This window comes from Hylobates moloch, unplaced genomic scaffold (assembly GCF_009828535.3).
Source record: "Hylobates moloch isolate HMO894 unplaced genomic scaffold, HMol_V3 SCAFFOLD_1, whole genome shotgun sequence".
Classification (NCBI taxonomy): domain Eukaryota; kingdom Metazoa; phylum Chordata; class Mammalia; order Primates; family Hylobatidae; genus Hylobates; species Hylobates moloch.
The window spans coordinates 142,657,550-142,676,105 of record NW_026652276.1 but is presented as its reverse complement, the minus strand read 5'-3'; the positions used below and the strand labels follow the sequence as shown (position 1 = coordinate 142,676,105).

General features: G+C 40.4%; 1 protein-coding gene and 1 long non-coding RNA gene across 7 annotated transcripts in view; one reads left to right on the top strand and one right to left on the bottom strand.

Annotated features, from left to right (window-relative positions):
• The window catches only part of SNX10 (sorting nexin 10), an 83,697-nt gene extending 78,837 nt beyond the window's left edge, over positions 1–4,860 (top strand). For 4 of the 6 annotated variants that reach the window (XM_058446254.1, XM_058446250.1, XM_058446258.1 and 1 more), the window contains 2 exons: positions 2,283–2,495; positions 2,953–4,860. In XM_058446254.1, coding sequence (XP_058302237.1) covers positions 2,283–2,495; positions 2,953–3,034 — 295 coding nt within the window. In that variant the 3' untranslated portion in view covers positions 3,035–4,860. The remainder of the gene's footprint in view (positions 1–2,282; positions 2,496–2,952) is intronic. The other 2 variants (XM_032758920.2, XM_032758940.2) reach the window with 1 other exon arrangement.
• LOC131384550 (uncharacterized) lies at positions 2,481–6,526 on the bottom strand. The gene is made up of 2 exons (XR_009215520.1): positions 6,433–6,526; positions 2,481–3,030 (listed from the first exon to the last, which is right to left on the bottom strand). It is a non-coding gene; the product is annotated as an uncharacterized LOC131384550 (long non-coding RNA).
• Between the last annotated feature and the right edge of the window lie 12,030 nt (positions 6,527–18,556).

Below are 18,556 nucleotides of genomic sequence, written 5' to 3'. Positions count from 1 at the left end.
AATTTAGCCAGAGAAACAGAGGAGATTCCAAAAACCAAAGCTGTGCCTAGCCGACTCACTGGTTTGAACTCTAGGCCTGGGGGAGTGTTGAGATGTCCCCTCCCCAGCCACATCTTTCTCCCTCTTTGGAATTGTGAGCTAGGTGAGCCTGGCTCCTTTTCTTTTCATCTGTGTGTCCTCCAGATGGCAGTATTGCGCAGAAAAAGAAAACGCTGGGAAATAATGAGTCTAATGTACAGTAAAATTGGAAATTGAATTATAGCTCAAGAAAAAGGACAGTAGCCTTGAGGTCCCGATCAACCTGGACTCTGATCACTTTTGTTTGCTGTACCCATGTGTTAAGTTACTAGCAAGTTAATAACAACACGAGAGCGGTTCAAGGCTCAGTAGAATTGCTTCAGACATGAAATAAAGCTAAAATGAATTTGTGTCCAATATCATTGGCATTAGTGCTCATTACTTTTGTGGTGTAATGCCTCAAACCATCTAAAATCAATTTTAAAGATTACCCATTATTTTATAAAGAAAATAAAACACATTTCCAACAGAAACAAAGCCACGAGTACAATCCCATGAACAGTTCCTTGTACTTATGGCAGGCAGGAAACCGCTGACAGAGGCCACAGGAAACACTCTGCTCGGACTTCACAGACTTCACGATCCAAGTTCATATTAATGGATTGTTGCTCCATAACTCTTCTCTTAATCTGAAGTATTTAAAACAAGAATGGTAAATATTTGTAAGTGTAGAAAATAAATCTCAAAGAGTAGTAAGAGGGATTTACTACTTAGCTACTTGTACTTGGTAAATTAATCATTATCATGTGACATGGTCATCTTTTGGGAGGACCCAGGGCCGAGGACACAGAGGGAAAAAGAAGGATTTAGCTGCTTTGCTTGAGGTTTTGTCTTTTAAAAAGCACAAAGGTTTTACTTTTCCTTCTAATAGACCAGTAAAGAATATTTTCTCAAACTGTAAACCTGCTGAAGCAAAGGCGACAGCTAGATTTTGGTTTTAATACTGTGCATTTTTAGGCATTTTTGCCTTGTTAAGAATAATTGTTTTATTTTGTAGAAAAGGACTTGGTATTATAATGACCTTGGATTTTCACTAAATTGATATTAATGGCCAAAAGAGATTTACTTTCCTTATTACTTGTTTAAACAAGCAGAATATAAGGTAAGGTTCATTTGGTCTGAAATACATGATCTATTTTTCACAGATCGTTATATCGGAAAAATCTTATGTTGGACAAAATTCTACTTGGGTTTTAGTGTGTTAGTTTTGTCCCCTGTATCTAGTCTTAGTGTCTCCTCCTACATAATTACTGAACTATTAGTAGAGACTAAATTATCATATGTCAACATCTTTGCTAAAAGATAAGCCAGTTTTTATTTAAATATAAAGGTATACTTTGATTTGATTTCATATTCTAAGATGTGCATTTCAGAGAAAACACATTCACTAATATGAATTTGAGCATCTATAGATTTTGCTACAGGATAGTTTTTAATCTTCCATGTAGTTCTGATGCCCTGGTTGAAATCTGTTCTGTCTTTGTAAACTTTGATCTTAAATGTGGGAAGAGCAGTATGTACTCATCACAAAATTATCATATTTTAATGATATATATGGTAAAGTTGGCTGGGATCAATTTTATTTGGTTGCTCATTTTGACAACACAGAGATTCAGTGTTCCTAAAGATTTTGGAGAAATTTACAGTTAACCTTAAGTATTAAAAAAAGCCATCTCTCTCATGAGCTGCCGTAAACATGCCCTTAAGTTTATAACTATACTTGTAAAGTTTTAAAATGTAAAATATGCTGAGAATTGTATTGACTTCTTCATATAATTTTTAATAGTAGTTGAAAGTTTTGATGTTTCATGACAGCCTATCCCATAAAGATCACTGAACTGACATGCTGTTGGCAGTAAATTTTTTAAAGTAGAATAACTTTTTATGACTATATAAGCAAAATATTTCCATAATTAATCCACATGGTAATAACAGATGGGTAAATTGAAGAAATGTCCTTGAAGTTATTCTTTTAACAGATGTTCTTAACTATTAGCTTCATGTTTTTACCCACCTAAATTTCCAAATAATTGAATAAAAGTTAACATATGCTCTCCTCCCCTTAATGGGCAGAGCCCATAATTGATAAAAAGTTTACCACAGTAGAGAAATTACCTTCAGTGGTACATTTCTAATGTTTTTCTTTCCTCTACCCTATCACTGACCATCCTGTTCAATTATTTTTCCTTTTTTTTTTAATATAGAGTCCTACAGAATGCACTTTTGCTTTCAGATAGCAGCCTTCACCTCTTCTTACAGAGCCATCTGAATTCAGAAGACATTGAGGCATGTGTTTCTGGGCAGACTAAGTACTCTGTGGAAGAAGCAATTCACAAGTTTGCCTTAATGAACAGACGTTTCCCTGAAGAAGATGAAGAAGGAAAAAAAGAAAATGATATAGATTATGATTCAGAAAGGTATTTCCTTGCATTTTGATTTAATGTATATGTATTTATATAACACATAGTATGCACATATGCATGTGTATAGAGATATATACACATTTCACTTTTTTGTTGATGTAATACTAAGATAATGAAAAAATTAATTGACTGAGATTTTATTGAGCTGTGACAGCTCATCATAGTAGTCTTCACACACACCTCCACACTGAATTAATGAATGCAGTAGAAATTCAATTATTTGCATTCTGATTATGTGACTTTCATTTAGTCAGACTTGAATTATTCGCGTTTAAATTAGCTAGCTAAAAAAATATCCAACTGCACTCCAAATGGCTAATTAAAAGTCCAAATTTCCTGTCTCTCTTTGTGACTGGAGATAATTAAAGTTCTCCTCTGTTACTCAGGCTTTGAGTGTGTTGTGAAAACCAATTTCCTCTTTTTATTATTTTCCCCCTCTCTTCTTTTCCAGTTCATCCTCTGGGCTTGGACACAGTAGTGATGACAGCAGTTCCCATGGATGTAAAGTAAATACAGCTCCGCAGGAATCCTGAAAAATAATTCTAATGTTACTATCTTAGGAATAGCAAATTATGTCCAGTCATAGAGAAGAAAGCTTTATAATAATACATTCTTACCTAAAGCTCATTGTCATGATGTTAGGTATTTAAATTCTTAAAGATGTTGAGTTGTTTATTAGTGGTATTTTTATGTTGTCTTATTTTAGGTAAGCTTCTGTGTAAAGCTAAAAATCCTGTGAATGCAATACTATCCTTTACAGGCAGACATTATTGGTAAACAAGATCTTGCCCTCCAATGAAATGACTTACATGCTTTAAAAAACCTAGTTGGTTTTATTGAATTTAAAAAGATAGGTAACTAAGTAGCATTTAAAATCAAGATAGAGCATTCCTTCTTGTATCAGTGGGGCAGTGTTACCGTAAACACGGTGTATATGTTGTTAAACCCTGCGAAGAGTAACAGTGTAGACTAGACTGCCTCTCTCAGACATGTGGCTGATATTTTGTGGATACCTCCCGTGCACTGGCAAAACACTATGCTTTTGGGTGTTCGACTGAAATATTTTAAGAGTATTTAACCTTTCCAGTATTCTGTTTCACGCTTAGATGGAAATGTATCTTATGAATAGAGACATATTAAAATAATGTTTACATCTTAGAAAAAACATAGATAGTGCTAGTAATATTACTTATAATTACAATATATAGATTCAGAAATACATTTTCATTGTCCAAAATCAGCTTCAACAAATGGTTTCTGGAGACAAATAATTTGTTTTCATTATCATTGTATAATCAGGTTAATGATTTATTTTTTGACTAAATGTGCAATTTCTTATCACTAGATAACTGTCAGTATCAGTGGTGGTTACTTATTACTTAGAGGAAGGATTTTATAAAGATTAATAAATTTAATTTTACCAATAAATATTCCCATAATTTAGAAAAGGATGTTGACTTGCTAATTTCAGAAATAATTATTCATTTTAAAAAAGCCCCTTCTTTTAAAGCATCTACTTGAAGATTGGTATAATTTTCATAAAATGTCTTTTTTTAGTGTCCCAAAGATATCTTAGATAAACTATTTTGAAGTTCAGATTTCAGATGAGGCAACATTTTCTTGAGATAATTACCCAAGTTTCATCCATGTTGAATGGTACAAAATATTTCTGTGAAACTAACAGGAAGATATTTTCAGATAACTAGGATAACTTGTTGCTTTGTTACCCACCCTAATTGAAGAGTGGCAAAGGCTACTACAAAAAGCAACCTTCTCATTTTCACTAGGAGTTTAAAAGCTATTGTATTATTAAAAAGTCTTTACAATGCTTGTTTCAAAGAACCAACAGAAAAAAAAGCTAAGAAAACTAAGAACTAACATTTAAAAAATTAAATTTAGAATAAGAATGATTTCTTTAATTTGTCCTTTTTTTCTTTGGTCTAAAACATTATTAAATTTTTGTAAATATTTTGATTTAGTGTGTCTTAGATGCTCATTATTTTAATACAGGAAAAGAAAAGATTTAGTAATTTCTTACCATGCTAATAAGTAAAGTTTATGCCATCCAGGCATTTAAGAGCGATCCTCATCCCTTCACCAATATGTATTTGCTATTTCTGTTTTACAGCAGTTTTGAAAAACACATACTGTGCCACCAATTGTCGTATTATTTTTAGATGATGTAACATAGCCATCAAAATTAATATTAAGTAATGCCTAATACTTAGTATGTAAATGTCATGAGATCATTTTTACATTAAACGTGAAAAAAAATAAACTTTGCCGGATCACTTATTTTATACAAGAGAATATATTCTGCCTTAGACCCAAACTCAGTGTTTTTTATTTTTTATGAGGAAATTTGGTAAAACATGGTTTAATATTAGCTATAGTTGTACATATTTGAGGCTTTTAGCCTTGGTTTAGTTGTTTCAGTGTCCACACACTGGCTTCTTAAAACTGATTTCCTGCAGCTGAGATATTTAGATTAACTTCAGTTCCCAGTGGTTTTCTTGCTTTGTCTCTTATTTTTCTCTGGCATATTTTTTATAAAGCTTTCTTTAGGAAAAAGAAAATAATTACCGATGTAACTAACTTGAACAGATGTTTATTTAACACTATTTTTAAAGTGACTTAAATGTAAAGAATTCTAATCCTGGATTCTTTATGATTACAATACAGCAAAACTGCATTTTCCCTGGCGAATTCTGAAAGGGTAAACTATTCACCTATAAAGCCAACTTACGTGTTTTGTCGTAGAACTAGATTTATATATAACCCAAAGGTTTCAATAGCACTGAACGTCAACAACCTGTTACTTCGGCTTCTTATAAAGTCTCACTTAGAAGAAAGTTACTTAATTCTAGTGAAAATTTCAAGTTTTAAAAATTACTAGGGACAAACAAGTATTTATTTTTAAGCAGATACTATTCCTTAAGATATTAAGTATCTTGCCAGTTTTTCAAACCTAGTCCACATTTTATTGAATAATTAAATACAAACAAGTGATATGCAGTATAAAGTAAAAGAACAAAATTTCTTTTATGACAATTAAGAAGTTAAACAAATTCATTTAGCCTGGCCACAATCACCGTTATATCCAACAGTAAACTGGACGTTGTTTTGAATTTGGTTTGTATTTTTTGGATGCCTTAAGGATTCATTATTATTGAGCTACTGTGGTACAAATAAGGTTTTCAGTATTTGAGCTATAAAAGATGACCCCTTTTCATTAGAGGCCTCTTAACATTTTAAAACAAAAATAACAAAGCTTATTCTGTTTCTAAATAGTTTTCCTCTTAATATTTAAATTACTTAGCTGGTATCCTGTGAATACAAGGCAACATCTTTTCAATGAAGGGAACAATTTATTTCAATACAATTTTGTGTTTTTGTTTGGAATATAGACCTTTTCGTAGTTTATTATATACAAACACATTTTCAAATACAAAATACTGTCTGAAATTAGTTACTGCAACTTGACATTCAAAGCATAGAATTTTCTTTGCAAATAAAGGTCATAAGAAAATAATTTTAATAGAGTGGAGTTCAAAAATTTCAGAAGGATGTAAATAAGCAACAATTTCTTTAACATTTGCTATATATACAAAGGACTTTGGTTCTATTCTTTGCCATATGCATCTTACAAACGAGTCACCATTGTCCCTTTTTAGCAGACACAATTGCGCTTCACTCCTACTGGAAACTTTTCTAGATCATGAGCAGTGCATTGGACACTAATTTATTTTAGCTGCGCAAACTCTGGTAGTTAATGACCCTTTCACTTTCTCCAAAATTCCAAAGACTTCTTTTCAAAAGATATAGAGGAAAATAGAAAAAAAAAAAAAACCATTAAGCTACAATTTCCTGCTGAATTTAAACTCTGGTCTAAAGACACTATGTAAATGGCTTATGCTAAAAAAGAAAATACCCTTTCTCCCCCGACGAGAAGTGTAGATTCATCCAACCCCACACCGCTTGTCTTTGCTGCTACAGGCACAGCACGGGCATAACTTGTGGTTGTGTTTTTGCTAGTTTCTTACCTCTGGGCCTTCTTTATAGCTTTGCCCCCCACCCCACTGGCGGTGGCGCTCCCGCGGCTGCACCCTCGGCAGCCTGTTGGCTGCGGCGCCTCCGTGGCCCGCGCGCATTCCCTGCGCCGCGTCCCGCACACGCGCGCTCCCGCCGCCTCCCGCCCAGGCCGCTCCGCCGGCGGCGGCGACTGGGCGGCAGGTAGCGAGCCAGCCGGCCTCGGTCCGGTAACCCATGGCAACCGCCCTGGTAACCCATGGCAACTGCGCGGCGGAAAGGAAAAAAAAAGCCGGGGGGGGCGGGGGGCGGGGGGCGGCGGGCGGTGAATGGGAACAACGACCGCAAAGAGACAGCGATTTACCGCGCGGGCCTGCGGCTCCCGGCCGCACCTGCTGCAGACTGGCCCGCGAGGCCCCTTCCCGCGCTACCATGACGACTCTGGCTGCTGGGGAAAAGAGCAATAAGCAGAAGGCGCTCGTGCAGAGGGGCTCCGGGCGGTGCGCTTGGTGTGGGAGGCTGCCTTAAACGCCGATGACCCTCCGGGCCTCCGCGTGTCCCGGCTTCCAGGGCCCCGCCAGGCTGGAGAGCGCGCGTGGAGCGGGCCCTGCCGCCTGGGGGTTGGTTGAGGGGCGGCCGCGCCAGGGCCGGGGCTGGACTCCAGGCTTTGTTCTGCAGACGCTCGCGCCCAGCCGGAGGAGGGGCTACACCGTGCTGCCCCGGCCCGGTGGGGCCCGGCCCCCGAGGGTCCCCGCGAGCGGACGCGGTGGGGCCGGGCAAACTCTACGTGCCCTAAATTTTGTCATCTGCACACGCATCGCACACATTAGTTAACCCCTTTCCCTTCTAGGCCCCCGAGAACCTAACCTGCCCGGCGGGTGCGCGGCTGCGTTAACCTGCCCCCTGCCGTTTGGAGAGGCAGGGGACGGTCGAGCCTGGTGGTAGGACTGGGCTACTGGGGAAGAAGTGCGTGTCTCCAGGTCCAGAAACGGGCCTGGATCAGGGTGCTCTGTGTGTGTGGGGTCAGGGTGCTGTGTGTGTGAGTGTGTGTGAGAGTGTGTGTGTGTGTGTGTAGGGGGGTGATACAAGTTTTCCACCCGCTTTAGGCTGAGGCCCCATAAGCTGGACCGTGTTCTAGTCCCCGGAAAAAGCGCGCGGCCTCTGACACATCAGGTGCCAGGCCGCCGAAGGACAGAAGGGGGCGCTGCCGGGCCAGTGCGGAGACCGCAGCCGCCCTCTGCAGAACGCGCCGTTGGTTGGGTCTGGCGAGCTGCCCGCGTAGTGGAGTGGTGTTAGGGCTCCCAAGTAGAAAGAACCTGTTCCCTACGTAGGTGTCGGTTGTACTTAAGAGCATCATTTGGTCGCTCGTATATTCGCAGAACCCCTAGCCTGCAATAAGATGGTTCAGGAAACACAACCAGAACCGGTCCCATTCGGTACCCAGCAGCTACGTGCATCCAAGTCCACAGAAGCATGTAGTGGGGTGGAGGGACCACGCTAGGAATCTGGAGGTCACACATCCAGGTCGAGTTTTAACTAGCTGTGCTTCCAGGCACATTGTGATGTTATAAAAAGGAAAAGATTTGGCCTGGATGATTATGAGGTCCTCAGACCACTCTCTGTAGGTGTGTTACAGTGACAAATCCAAATAGCAAAGCCATCTGGAATATCTTTTTTTTTTTTAAGGCAAAGGCCTATGCAAATATAATATGCACACGCTTCTGAAAGGTGATTAGATCAACAGTGTTTAAGATATCCCATATTTTTACTGGTAGACAAGGGAAGCCGGCCATGTAGAGAATCCTATTTTAATCCTTTCATAAAGACAAGAATCTTAGATCTTAGGGAAACTTGGCTTATTTTCACAAATATGCACGTTCTGGGTTCCACTGCTTACAGAGGACCCAGTACTGGGGAGCATGTGCTGTTAGAGGTAAAACACAGGTGCTGACCTGCCCTGGGATCCGTGCAGTACAATCCCAGCTCTCTGCATAGCGGTGTACTGGGAGCCCTGTGCTTTCGTTTAATTTTTTTTTTTAAACAAAAGCAATTACAGAAAAGTGCAAATTTAACGTGTGACATTTAACATTTTGCCGTGGCAGGCAGCCTCCACTTAAATGGGGCCTTTCTGCGGAACAACAGGAGCCAAAAGGCCTTGTGTCATGGAGTAATGTAAGACACAATCTGGGCTGCAAACGCACAATGAATCGGGAAGGATTTATGTAATTAATTGACCAGTCTTAACCTGTTATCGTGATGTAAGGAATTTGGAACTCATTAATTTGGGCTCTGACAGATTTCATATTAGAGCTGGCAAATATGGATTGAGCCTCTTATTCTTGTAGCAGCTGGAATTTCCGTGACAGTGAGGCTTAGTGAAGAAGACCTATTGCTGGAGTCAAACTGCCTCTTGCTAATCAGTAGCCCTGCTCTGTATTAAAGGGATAATGAAAGAAAAAAAAAAAAAGGAAAAAGCATATTACCTAGTTGGGGGAGTGGAAGGGGCTTGTGTTCATTCAGCCAGTACGTGGGTTGAGCTCAAGCATTTGTAGCTGAACCAAACATTAATTGCAATCATAGAGTTAGGTGATTTCTCAACACCTTGAGAGAAAAGAAGGTAGAATGGTGTCAGGGTCAGGTTTGATATGATCCAAGTTAAAGAGGGATTAAAAGACAGAGCCTCTGAATTTCATCTGTGTGCACATAGAGACTGTATGAAGAAAGAGATAGAAGTCTTACGAGGGGCAAATGGGAGTTTTTTTGGTAATGTCATATTCATAAATGAGCAGTTCAGAGCCCTGAAGGAGAGACTGCCTTTCTCAGGAGCCACTTCTTCACTCCTGGTGGGAGCTCCCTAGTGGACCCCATGAAACCCAGAACTCACATAATGAGCGTTTAGTTGATAATTTAATCTGTGTCCTCTCCAAATTTTATGATGTTTACCGAATCACCCATTTGGAAATGTCCAGTTTCTTCTTTGAGATTGTAAATAAACTCAGTAAAAGTCTAACTTTCATTTTTTTTCCACCCTTGACAATCAGAAGATTGCTAGGTTCAAAAAAGGTCCAAGAGATTAAACAAAATGGTTTTTTTCTTCCTTCACAATAGTTTTCCCTTATTGCCGTACTATGTGATAAGGTTAATATAACAGCTGCCATAAGGATCATTAATACAGGGAGATAAGCAAAGTTGCATGCTGGAAACATTTGCAGGGTATCATTTGCCTTCTTCTGCTGATAAAGAAGACTTAGGTAACAAATACAGATCACAGGCACTGAATATTTAACTTTTTAGACAGAAATTCCAATCGATCTTTCCTAATATGTTATTATTCATAAATACTCTTTAAAGTTGGGTACTGACTGCTCTCAAAATATGATTTTTTAAAAACATTTGTATGTTACCTACCTTTTAAAGTTTACAGTCAAACATAATTTACTTTTTAATATGACAAATATGCAAAAACAAAGATTTCCATGCCCCTCTCTTCATTCTTATTTTTCTTTTTTGAAAATTGTCTTAAATTCAACCAAATTCCAAAGTAAAGAATTTTCCTTTTAGTTAGTGATAATGGGATTTGATCTATCAGTGAAGTGCTCAGTATAAGGATTTGTTTTTGATTATCTTGTTAACAAGTGATTTCTTTAGTTTTGGCTCCATTTAAATGAATGCATAAAGATAAATGCTAGAAATTTGCATCAATATATTAATGTTATCCTTCATATTGAGAGCAAAAAGGGAGCTAGTTTTGTTATTGGTAGTATTATTTCAGTGAGAAGGCAATGAGGATAAACAATTGATACCAGCAAGACTTGGATAACTAGTATAAACCATGACAAGGGCGATTAATAGTGTATATAAACACACTTCAAGTTTGTATACATGATCTCAGCTCTCACCTAGTGATTTCTTTGTATTTTTCTAAAGGGTGATTTGTAAGTTGGCAGTTACAAGGCTATCAACTCATGTGCTGTGTGTACTGTTTATATATTAGAGGTATGGAATAGACATACTGAAGTGTGATTTACCGGAGAGAGTGTTGATTTGGAAGGATGTCTGGTGAATCAGGTTCTGGCTCTGTGGCTGGCACGTACCCAAAGGCAGTTCCCAACCTCTCTGGACCTCAATTTCCTCATCAGTACAATAAAAAGACTGGATACAGAATGTTCTAAAGGTGTTCCCTACAGCGCTAGTTCTGAGGAATGCTAATAAGTTTACTAAATGCTAATACGTTAAAAAAAAAAAAACAGGATGGAGGTTTCCATGGCCAGTTACATTTTTGGACACGTTGGACTAAATAAAGTTTAATATTAATTTTTCTGCAGGACTTCTCAGTGACTTTCATATGGTAATATTCACTGTGAGGCCAGCATGGTGGTTCACACCTGTAATCCTAGTGCTCTGGGAGGCCGAGGCAGGTGGATTGCTGGAGGCTAGGAGTTTGAGACCAGCCTGGGCAAGGTGGCAAAAACCCATCTCTACAAAAAAAAACAAACAAAAATTAGCCGGGTGTGGTGGCACATGCCTAAGGTCACAGCTACTTGGAGGGCTGAGGTGGGAGGATCGCCCGAGCCTGAGAGGTAGAGGCTGCAGTGAGTCGTGATCATGGCACTGCACTCCAGTCTGGGCAACAGAGCGAGACCCTCAAGAAAAAGAAATTCACTGTGAATCTCTAAGTGTGTGTGTGTGTGTGTCTATGTGTATGCGTCTGTGTGTAGGAGTACTGTGCACAGTTTTCCTAAACTGATTCGAAAAAGAAAGGGTGAACAGTGATCCCTTGAATCTACAGTACTTTGGAGTCCTTCTGAAAATGATTAAGGGGCACTTGCATTCACCCTAGGTGTTCTTGAGGCCAGGGTGCAAGGAACATGGGATATCATTAAATGAGAATGATTCCCCTTCAGAGAACAGGTTCTACAGAGAGGCAGGGAGTATGGTACTAAGTTTGTTTGTTTATTTACTTATTTATTTTTGAGACAGGGTCTTGCTCTGTTGCCCAGGCTGGAATGCAGTGGCACAATCGTGGTTCACTGCAGCCTCAACCTCCCAGTCTCAAGCCATCCTCCCATCTCAGCCTCCCGAGTGGCTGGGACTGCAGGTGTACACCACCACGCCTGGCTAATTTTTTTATATTTTTGGTAGAGACAGGTTTTGCCATGTTGCCAAGGCTGGTCTCAACCTCCTGAGCTCAGGCGATCGTGATGGGATTACAGGCATGAGCCACCTTGCCTGGCCTCTCAAACTTAAAAGCCTCTGTTTCTTTCACTCTCTCTTATCACCCTACCAGATGCTCCTTGACTTATGATAGGGCTATGTTCCAATACACCTATGGTAAGTTGAAAATATTGTAAATCAAAAATGCATTCAATATATCTAACCTACTGAACATCCTAGCTTAGCTTACCTTAAACATATTCAGAACATTTACTTTAGCCTACAGTTGGGCAAGAACATCTAACACAAAGTCTATTTTATAATCTAGTGTTGAATACCTCATGTAATTTATTGAATACGATACTGAAAGTGAGAAACAGCATGGTTGTATGTGAACTTGACGTACAATTTCTACTGAATGTATATTGCTATCATGTCATTGTAAGTCAAAAAGTCATGAGTCAAACCACCCTAAGTTGGGGACCATATACAGTCATGCATTGCTTAACAATGGGGACATGTTCTGAGAAATGTGTCCTTAAGCAATTTTGTTGTGTGAATATCACAGAGTTTACTTACACAAACCTAGATGGCATAGCCTACTAAACACTCTGGCTACAAACCTGTAGAGCATGTTACTGTAATGAACACTGTAGGCAGTTGTAACACAATGGTGAATATATGTGGTCTAAACATAGAAAAGGTACAGGTAAAATACTGTATAAAAGATAAAAAATGGTACACCTGTAGAGGGCAGCTCCATGATACTCATGGGACAACGGTCACACATGCAGTCTGTTGTTGACTGAGATGTTACTATGCAGCACATAACAACGTATTTCTTTCTATCCCATTCCTCTTCAGCTTCTTTTCAAACTCCTGACAACTTTAGCCTCTTTCTGATTTTCCAGACCCAGCCCGCACTGGCTCTTGTCTTTCTCCCCCTTTTCTTTAACCCTCCAGATCTATTCCTCACTGTTCTCCCGGTAGCTGTCAGAGTAAGTACATCTGACACGGCAGTCCCTGGCCCTTTCGGCTCCTCCCCACTCGAATTCCAACCTTTGCAGCCATAGCTTAGGAACTAGTCTGACAAAGATGGGATTCTCCTGAGGAGTCTGGGGTGGGGGGCATTGGGGCAGAGGTGGTGGAGGTAAGGGGAGGGAGAGGTAGGGGAGTGGAGGAGGGGAGGGAGAGTGGAGGGTGGGAGCAGGTGGGCACACGGGCTGTCACAGTGGTGATCAGAGACAAGCCTGCAGTCTAACCCTGTAAAAGGTTTTCCTGAAACTCCTGATTTTGTTTAGTAGTAATGAACACCACTTGCATCCAATTTTTGTTTTCCTCTTTGTTGGTCTACCTACCAAGTTTATCCCCTGACCTTCAGGGGAACTCACCCCAAAGCCACTGTGTGAAAACCAACCTTATTTCTAAGAATATTTCTAAGGTCTATGACCTTCTTTGGTAATCCATGACGAGGATTAACCACTCTTTTTAGAAAACCATTTTGTCTACATGCCTCATGCTCCCATTAAGTCCAATATACGGGCAGATCACAAGCCTCAGGATAAATGTGGAAGAAGGCCTTGTGCAAGGCCACCAGGGAGGGAGGAGGCAGTGGTGCCCTCTAAGCACATTGACATTCAAAACTGAAATGCTGTGTAGAACTGTGCCGCATTTGGAGAGGGGAAGCTAAAACGTGTCTGTGGGTTGGAGTCAGCTTGCAGGGTTTATAACACAACTGTATTTTACATTTTTTTGAAAAATATTAAGTTTTCCTGAACCTTTTATTTTCTAGTTGAATTAGTACTTCATCCTAAGTTTTGCTTTAATTTATGGTTCTTTTCTGAATCAAAAGCTATGTTAAATAATGACCTCCAAACTCAAATGTGAAATTGGTGTAAAGGTTTTGACAGTGAGTTGTATTGTGAGCGGTTTAATTAAAGTTGTCTTAGTGGAGTCTAGTTGTTTCTGTAGTTGGTGGTTCAGCCTGACCTCAAAACAACAAAAAAATGTAACCATAGTAAACATTTCTTGAGCTCTAACATTGTGCTGACCTATAAGAGTCAGAAATAAGTAAAGGTTTGGTGAAGCCAGGTAAGATTATACTGTCTGTTAGAGTAGAGGAGATGGTTTGAAATAAAATGGAAATAAATAAGGAGCTAGAGTCACCTGGACAACACTGTAGCTGTAACAAAGACACCCCAGATGGCAATGGCTCCAGTGAGGGAGAAATCAATTTCTCTTTCAGGTAACTCTCCAAAGCAGGTAAGCAAGCCCTGCTCCAGGAGGCCACCCAGGGACCTGGACTGGAGGAGTGGCTCTGCCAACCTCAACACGTGCTTTCCCGGATTGCTCCAGTCAGCCCTCTTTCTAACCAGGATAGGAAAGGAGAGAACATAACTGGGGAAAGCACCTTTTAATTTTTTTTTTTTTTAGACAGGGTATCACTCTGTCACCTAGGAGTGCAGTGGTGCAATATTGGCTCATTGCAGCCTCAACGTCCTGGGTTCAAGCAATCCTCCCACCTTAGCCTCCCAAGTACCTGGGACTACAGGTGTGCACCACCATGCCTAGCTAATTTTATCTGTTGTAGAGATGGGAGTCTTGCTATGTTACCCAGGGTGGTCTCAAACTCCTGGGCTCAAGCATCCTTCCTCCCACCTTAGCTGCTCAAAGCGCTGGGATTACAGGTGTGAGCAATCATGCCTGGCATAATTTATTTTCCTTTTTTCTTTTCTTTTCTTTTCTTTTTTTTTTTGAGATGGTGTCTCGCTCTGTCGCCCAGGCTGGAGTGCAGTGGCACATCTTGGCTCACTGCAACCTCTGCCTCCCGGCTTCACGCTATTCTCCTGCCTCAGCCTCCAGAATAGCTGGGACTACAGGCACCTGCCACCACGCCCGGCTAATTTTTTGTATTTTCAGTAGAGGCAAGGTTTCACCGTGTTAGCCAGGATGATCTCGATCTCCTGACCTTGTGATCAGCCCACCTGGGCCTCCCAAAGTGCTGGGATTATAGGCGTGAGCCACCGTGCCCGGCAGCATAATTTATTTTTCAATAGAAATTTTCAAACATACACAAATGTAGGGATAATGCAGTATAAGATATTCCCGTGCGCCTATCACTGAGCTTAAACAGTTACCTTTGTATGGTCAAACTTGTATCATTTATATCCCCCAAATATGTCCCCCAGCGCTTCGCTGCATTATTTAAAAGCAAATCTTAGACATCTTTAAGAAGATGATCTGGAAGTTGTACACATCACCACATCACTTGGTGAGAACTCAGTTACATGACCACACCAGACACAAGCAAGGCTGGGACATGTCTCTAGTTGGGCAGCCGTGTACCCAGGAAGAAGGAGAGAATGCCATACTTGGGATTACAGGATTTGAGGAGGTAGCCTTGAAAAAGGCCATAGAGGTTGAAATCACATGGCTCAGAGGAAGATCAAGGACATTTCTACACTGTAGTCAAATCCAGCTGATGCCCAGTGCATACTGACACCTTGCGAGGGCTGCAGTGCAAGTCTTGAAAATCTTATGCACTCGCATTTTCAGCAAATTCAGCATTTGCCAAACAAAAACAGAATTAGCAAGATGAAGTGGCTTAGAAAGGCACTACCGCTCTTGCTCTTTTTCTCGCCTGTGTAAACTTAGCTGAGTTAATGATTTTAGAGGAGAGAAAGTCAATATATGTGTAAATTATGAAGATGGTTTATGTGCTTCTGCTGTTGGAAACCTGTCTTTTAAGGTGCTATAAGGTGTATGTGTGTTTTAGACTTTATGTATTTTCCTGTAATAAGAAGAGAACAAGACACCACAGAACTTAAAATATGCAAAAGAAGAAATAGTTTACACTAGTGTAATGAATCAATTCATGTTAAAAACATTTATTGAAGGGCCGGGCGCGGTGGCTCACGCTTGTAATCCCAGCACTTTGGGAGGCCGAGGCGGGCGGATCACGAGGTCAGGAGATCGAGACCACGGTGAAACCCTGTCTCTACCAAAAATACAAAAAATTAGCCGGGCGTGGTGGCGGGCGCCTGTAGTCCCAGCTACTCGGAGAGGCTGAGGCAGGAGAATGGCGTGAACCCGGGAGGCGGAGGTTGCAGTGAGCCGAGATCACGCCACTGCACTCCAGCCTGGGCGACAGAGCAAGACTCCGTCTCAAAAAAAAAAAACAAAACATTTATTGAGCATGTACTATATTCAGAAGATTGAGCTGGGTACTCCAGCAGATAGATGATAACAAACCTTCAGCCCCTGTTCTTGGAAACTCTCAGTCTGAGGGCAGACAAACATGAAAACATCTAACTATAATGCAGGACAGAATGAATCAGTGCCATGGTTGGGGGTAGTGGACATCCATTATCTTACCTGCCCAATATCCATTCTCTTCCTGCAAGACCCTTGATATTTCTCAGGGACCACCCCTCTCCACTCTCAGTCCCTGTGGTTTGAGTGGAGCTGAGTCAACCTTCATCCCCGCAGGGGGGTGTAACCCAAGTCTAGTCAATCAGAGTAATTGTATTTTCCTGGCCCAAGTGATGAGTGGTTCATAAGTGGTCACATGCCCAGTCAAAACCAATGATCTTTTCTCTGTTGAGAAAAGAAACTCTTTCCTCCTCTGGGATGGCTGGGTAGGATGAAAGCCTGGAACTCTGGGAAGCTCATATTGCCACTGCCTGAAAATGGAGCCCACACCAAAGGTAACTGAGCTGAGAGATGAATTAAGTGGGTCCTGATGACATCCTTTAAACCTGTTGGATATTTCCCATGTCGCGCACTGCAGTAAGCATATCATTCACTGTTTTATTCATTCATTCGCTCGCTTGCTGACTTTACCTGTGCAGTTGCATTTAATCCCTATACAGTAGTTCCCCCAGTTGCTTTCTGAGGTCTCAGTTACTGGCCATCCACTGTGGTCCAAAAATCGGTGCGTACAGTACAATGAAATATTTTGAGAAAAAGACCACATTCACATGCTTTTTATTACAGTATTATCATTATAACCACTCTATTTTATTATTGTTGTTATTAATTTCTTAGTGTGCCTAATTTATAAATTAAATATTATTATAGGTATGCACATATAGGAAAAAACATAGTGTATACGTGGTTCAAACTGTCTGAGGTTTCAGGCATCCACCGAGGGTCTTGGAATATACCTCACTGGATGAGGGGGGACTACTTTAACATTAATAGAAAGTGGGTACAATTATTCTCATTGTATAGATAAACCTACTGCTAATTAACGGAAAAAGTGGGATTGAACACAGAATCAGATCTGTTTCTAATACCCTATATGGTTTCACAAGGAGAAAATAGCTCTTATAAAACCAATATATTCTCTTAGCACCTAGAATACAATAGTGCATTCACTTAGAAGGGGCCCCTTATATATTTCTTGACTGGGTGCATATTCATGGTGTAAAGAATGGTGGTGCTGTTACTTAGAGTGGGAAGCACGGGAAGAGGTGCAGGAGGAAGAGAAGGGGAGGATGAATTCAGGTGTAGCCAGGATGTGGGTACAGGAAGAGATGATATGCCAGAGGTGAAAATGTGAGGTTGGAATAGGGCAAAAGGGAGAGAGGAACATTTAGAAATTTTCTGAGAGGAGAATTGATGAAGGACATCTTTCCACAAATGTTATCTCAGTGAGGCCTTCCTGGACCCCAAATTGCAATCTCCTTCATTCCCTTTTCCTTACCTTCCCCATCTCTCCTCCCTGCTTTGTATTCTCATAGCATCAATCACCTGTATCTAAATAGATACCTATTTGTTTTTATCTATGTCCTCTGCATCCCCATGACAATATAAGCTTTATCTGAGGAGGGAGACAGGCTGTTGTTCATGGTGGTATCCCACATGCCTAGACTAGTGCCTAGCACATAGGAGGTGCTCAAAGTACATCTGTTGAATTAATAAATGAAGGAGTGGAAGTGAGTGAGATTGCTCACTGATGGCAGAGATAGAGAAGGGTAGACAGAAGACCTCGGAAGAGGAGACCCTGGAAGTGACTGAGACAATCTAAGAGGCAGAAGACAAATCAAAGAGCCATTCCCAAGAATAAGGAAAGCAGAGGGCTTCCAGAGAAGCACAGCCAGCAAGGTCAAATGTTGCTGAGGGGCAAAATATGGCCAAGGCCATTATATCTTCGTTAATGTTGCACAGCATCATGGTGTGGAGGCTCTTGGGATTCAGAGTCAAACATGAGGGTTTGAATTCCAGTCCTGCCATTTACTAATTTACTAGTTATGTAAATTTGAGTAACTCTCTAAACTTCGGAGCCTTGGTCTGTTTACCTGTAAAATGGGTATAATACTGACCCTACCTCAAAGCATAATTTTAAGGATGCACTGAATTATTATATGTGAAAGACATGTACATGTGTGAATTATTACCATTATCAGTGATTTGCAGTTGGTAGAATAAATATCTACAAATAAAGGAAGTCATGAAAAATTTTGATAAACCATTATTGTTTGGGAATAATTGATTTCAAGACAAAACAAAATACATGATAATTCTTGCTGTCATTTTCAAACACTATGCATATATATTTGAAAATGAGCACTTGCATTTACGAATTTGAATTTGGGGCATTTTCTTTATCAGGACTGTTCCCGCCTTTTTTATACCCCTTCTTACTTAGGCTATTTATGCAAATGCACAACCCCAGACAGACAAGATGCAACATTTCAGTTCTCTGTCAATTAGGCTGGAGAGCTGCATGCAACCCTTCCCTTCCTTCCTCCACCCCCCTCGCAAGCCAATCTTATTTTTTATCCTTTGTAGTCAGAATGTTGTATATCCCAAGTCTTTCTAGAAAATCACTGATTTTATTTATGCATTAGCCTTTTATGTTGTAGGTT